Below are 4388 nucleotides of genomic sequence, written 5' to 3' on the forward strand. Positions count from 1 at the left end.
TCACGTCATTGGCTGTTGGCAATCAAGGCCAGTCCATCCGTGTTAGTCTTAGAGAATGTCAGGTATTCCTGGCAACAGCCTGGTTTCCAGAGAAGTTGGGACTGGGGGCACTCCCTACAGGCTCAGCGACCTCTAGTGGTCAAAGAGAGAACTCCAACATATATCCCAATGTCTTTTTTCATTCCCATGTCTTATTCTCCTCCCAGCCTTTATAAATCCTCAATTAGTATTATACAAGCCTCTGGATAAATTCACCCAGTGCCTACCATTGTTACCATTCTATTATACAATCAGAGGCAAGTGTTAGCTTGATTCTTTCTTTTTCTTTTGTTTGAGAGGGGGAAGGGAAGGGTTGAGGTGCTCCCCTGCTGAACTCAGGGGTTCAGGGGTTTTTATTGCAGTAACACCCTAACAACTGCCAGAGCAGGTTGGAGAAGTCCTACAAAACCCGCTTTGCAACAGCATACAGGGTTCATTATTCACCTTGGAAAATGTCCCACATCTCAACCTGAGGATGTATACTCTGGCTTTTTCCCCTTGAAAGAACTCCGTGTTCTCTCTATTTCTCTCTCCTCACCTTTCTCTAAGTAAAAAGACTTCACTTCACACACACCCATATACATACAAAATGAGACATTTAGCTTTTGATTTTTTTTTTTTTGCTTTCCTTTTTGGGTCACACCAGGCAATGCATGGGAGTTACTCCTGGCTTTGCACTCAGGAATTACTTCTGGTGGTTCTCGGGGGACCATATGGGATGCTGTGAATCAAGCCCAGGTTGGCCGCATGCAAGGCAAATGCTCTACCGGCTGTACCATCACTGTCATTGTCAGCCTCTCCCTCTGTCTCAGCTCCCAAGAAATACCAGTTTGCTTCCTGTCTATTAAAATAAGCAGAAATGACCCCCTTCCCGCCCAAAGCCCCCACCCCAGTAGAGGACATGGACCACACCCAGGTCATCAGAGTCATAGTTTAATGCTCATTTTAAATGCAGTTTCCAGAATGGAGCAATGGTACTGTGGTTAAGGTGCTTGCCTTGCACACTGTCAACCTGGGTTTGATCCCCTGCACCCCATATGGTCCCCTGAGCCTCCCAGAAGTGATTCCTGAGTGCAGAGCCAAGAGTAAGCCCTGACAGCCTCTGGGTATGAGTTCAGCAGGGGAGTACCTCAACCCTTTCCCTCCCCCCCAAAATAAAGAAAAAGAAAGAATGAGTCAAGCTAACACTTGCCTCTGATTGTATATAGAATGATAACAGTGGTAGGCACAGGGTGAATTTATCCAGGTAAAAGGTAAAGGCAGGTAAAGGCCCTCCCGTTGATCGTCGATTTGCTTGAGCGGGCCCAGTAACGTCTCCATTGGAGACTTTGTTACTGTGTCTGGCATATCAAATACTCTCGGTAGCTTGCCGGGCTCTCCGAGAGGGGCGGAGGAATCGAACTCGGGTCGGCCATGTTGGCCGCTTGTAAGGCGAACGCCCTACCCACTGTGCTATCGCTCCAGCCCTTTATTTATCCAGAGGCTTGTATAATACTAATTGTGGGTTTATAAGGGCTGGGAGGTGAGTGAGATATGGGAATGAAAACAAAACAAAAAGTTTCCATACTTGCTGACTGAGAAATGTTTTGATAAAGTTTTGAGTTTAAAGTTTTGATAAAGTTTTGATAAAGTTTTGAGTTTAAAGAAGGGTCACTGGGGCAGCAGAAGGAAGTTTTAGAAGGTTTCATCCTGTGTAAAGGCTGAGCCTTATGCACAACTGTAATTTGCACAACTGTAACAGCGATTTTGCCTGTTGCCAGGGATAAGGGTGGTCGTTTGCAAAGCAAACTCTCATAGTCAGCATGTTTGTTTTATTTGAGCTCTTGTGTCTTGCACAGACAATGATGGAGAAGGACCAATGGTTACACTCCATTCTACTATATATTGGGGTGGGAGTGCTCGGAAGACTTAGTGTTGGGTCCACTAACAATTCTTGGCAAACTGGGTCAGAGATTCAATGCAAGAGCCCAAGGGTACCCTGTTTCTCGGGCCCTGCTGTGCCAGAACTTACCCAAGGTCACTCTGGAAATGCTTGGGGGTTTCCAAGCATTGAGTGATGCTTGAGGGATCATGTGTAACAGGAATCAAGTGCCAGGATTGGAATATGCCATGTTTGTCTCCTACTATCTTCCTGCCATAGTGGCTCATTTTTTAAAAGTACATGACTTGGGCCCTCCTCCCAAGGTCTCATATGAATATTCTCATATGTTAACAGTTGTATTCTGTTTTCATAAACGTGGAAGACAGAAGAAGTAGAGTTGAAGTCAAGTCTTTCACACAGTTCCTTCTGATCTGATTAGCTAGTGCAGTGCAGAGAGTACTGACCTCTATTTCTCTTCCTATTAAGATACTGATACCACCAGATTTGGGGTCACATATATCCTCATTGAACTCTAGTGATCTTCTTAAGGGCCCAGTTTCCAAATCCAATTACGTTAGAATTCGGGATTTCATTATTCACATTAAGAGGTCAGGGTAACATAATTCAGTTCATATGTCCAAGCAATAATAATAGTAGCAACAACAACAACAAAATAAACTAAATAAGAGTGTACAAATGTGTTGATTTTAAGGTGTTTATAGTTAATGTGCTTAATAACACTTCCCCTTCCACTGTCCAGATCTCTGTATGTTAGGTCCTAACATAGGTGAAAGAAGAAGCTAAGATCTATAAAGTTTTAGAGTCGTGCATGAAGAGGATTTATGCATGTCTCATTCAATAATATCAGAACCACATTTCAAAATTGCATGCAAATTTAATTTTCATCAATTTGACCATTCAAATTCTTACTAAAGTTCTTTATTTCACAGGTTTCCTTTATAGTCACAACAAATAAAACACAGACTCTACAGTCTAAGATCTAAAACATGACAGAAAAGGAAAATTAGTAAATCACAAAAAAAGCAAAGGCTGCCTTGCTGTATAATCAATTGATTGCTTTTTCCTCTAAAGTCAGTGGTATATTTGACTTTGTACTTTACCTAATCTAAAAGGTAATAAAATATTCAACCTTCTGAGGAAAGACAATAAACAAACTTGTCTCATCCTTGAAACATAACCAGTCCTATAATAAATGCATTGTTTGTGGACCACTGCAGGACAGAGGGGACTGGCTTGCTGGGATGAGGCTACCTGACCTCACCATTACTCTCATTTCCTTTCCTCCTTAGCCCGACTCTCTGATAACAAGAAAATAATGGTGTCAGTTTCACTAGTATTTTGTTCCCTATCTCAGTATTTTGTATACTCATGAGTATAGAGAAACACAGCTTCAAAGCTCTTCCTGGGGAAGCAGTTTCCATCTCACGGAGGGGTGAAGTTCCTCATCAAAGTCATCCAGTTCCTGCTCCTTGGAAAGCTCCAGGAATACCTAGAAAGGGACAGAGAGAGAGAGAGAGAGAGAGAGAGAGAGAGAGAGAGAGAGAGGTCACTTCACTTGCCTCTGGCCTTCATGTGTGTGCAACACATCAGCTGTGTGCATTTCATGGAGGCTGCCCGTACACTCCGAGGGACCCACCTGCTCCAGAGTGGACTGTGAGAGGCTGTACTCCTCCAGGTTGAAGCTCTGTTTCACTGTTTTGGGAGAGGCACATTAGGGTTTATTCTGTATTCAGGGTGTTTTGTTGACTCATGACTCTAAAGTCTATGCAAAACAGATCTTAAATATTACAACTAAGGTAATCAATATTCTTGGACTAAACATGGAGGGGTGCATATTAACCATGGAGTCCTATAATAGAGTGAAAATGATCTCCCATTATCTTAGAACTTGGGCATGTAGATGTCCTGACTGGAAACCAACAGATGAGGCAGAAGAGCATCTCTGCAGAAGAGGGAAGTGGAGGGAAGGGAAGGGAGGGGAAGGGAGAGGAAGGGAAGGGAAGGGAAGGGTTTCCTCTGTGTTGAAATTTCCCCTGAGCCCACCTACATCCAACTTCATGCTTCTCTCCCCTGCTCTCTGCTCCAGGGAACAACTTACAAAACTTTTCCTGGTGAGTCCCAGCAGTGAAAAGCTCATGGGGAGGGATAAAAGAGAGGGGGAGATCAAATCCTTTGTTTAATTAATTGATTGATTGATTGATTGATTTTTGGGTCACACTTCGTGTTGCTCAGGGGTTACTCTTAGCTCTGCACTCAGGAATTACTCAGGAATGGCGCTTGGAGGACCATATGGAATGTTGGGAATGGAACCCAGGTTGGCCATGTGCAAGGCAAATGCCCTCCTATACCACTTTACTATTGCTTCCCCCCCCCCCCGCCCCAACACACACACAGCCTTTATTCTTTAATCCTTGGTGATCATTGATTCAGGCTCACTCTATTGGTTCCCAAGGCTAGAATCATTTCT

The 4388-nt window shown here is 43.6% G+C and overlaps 1 protein-coding gene across 1 annotated transcript in view; it reads right to left on the reverse strand.

The window, feature by feature from the left end:
- Nucleotides 1-2803: 2803 nt before the first annotated feature.
- Nucleotides 2804-4388, reverse strand: part of ABCA9 (ATP binding cassette subfamily A member 9) — a 75889-nt gene continuing 74304 nt past the window's right edge. The window contains exons 37-38 of the mRNA XM_056127435.1: nt 3558-3613; nt 2804-3410 (exon numbers count right to left, since the gene is read on the reverse strand). Coding sequence (XP_055983410.1) covers nt 3312-3410; nt 3558-3613 — 155 coding nt within the window. The 3' untranslated portion in view covers nt 2804-3311. The remainder of the gene's footprint in view (nt 3411-3557; nt 3614-4388) is intronic.

Source organism: Sorex fumeus, unplaced genomic scaffold (genome assembly GCF_029834395.1).
Source record: "Sorex fumeus unplaced genomic scaffold, SorFum_2.1 ptg000063l, whole genome shotgun sequence".
Lineage (NCBI taxonomy): Eukaryota > Metazoa > Chordata > Mammalia > Eulipotyphla > Soricidae > Sorex > Sorex fumeus.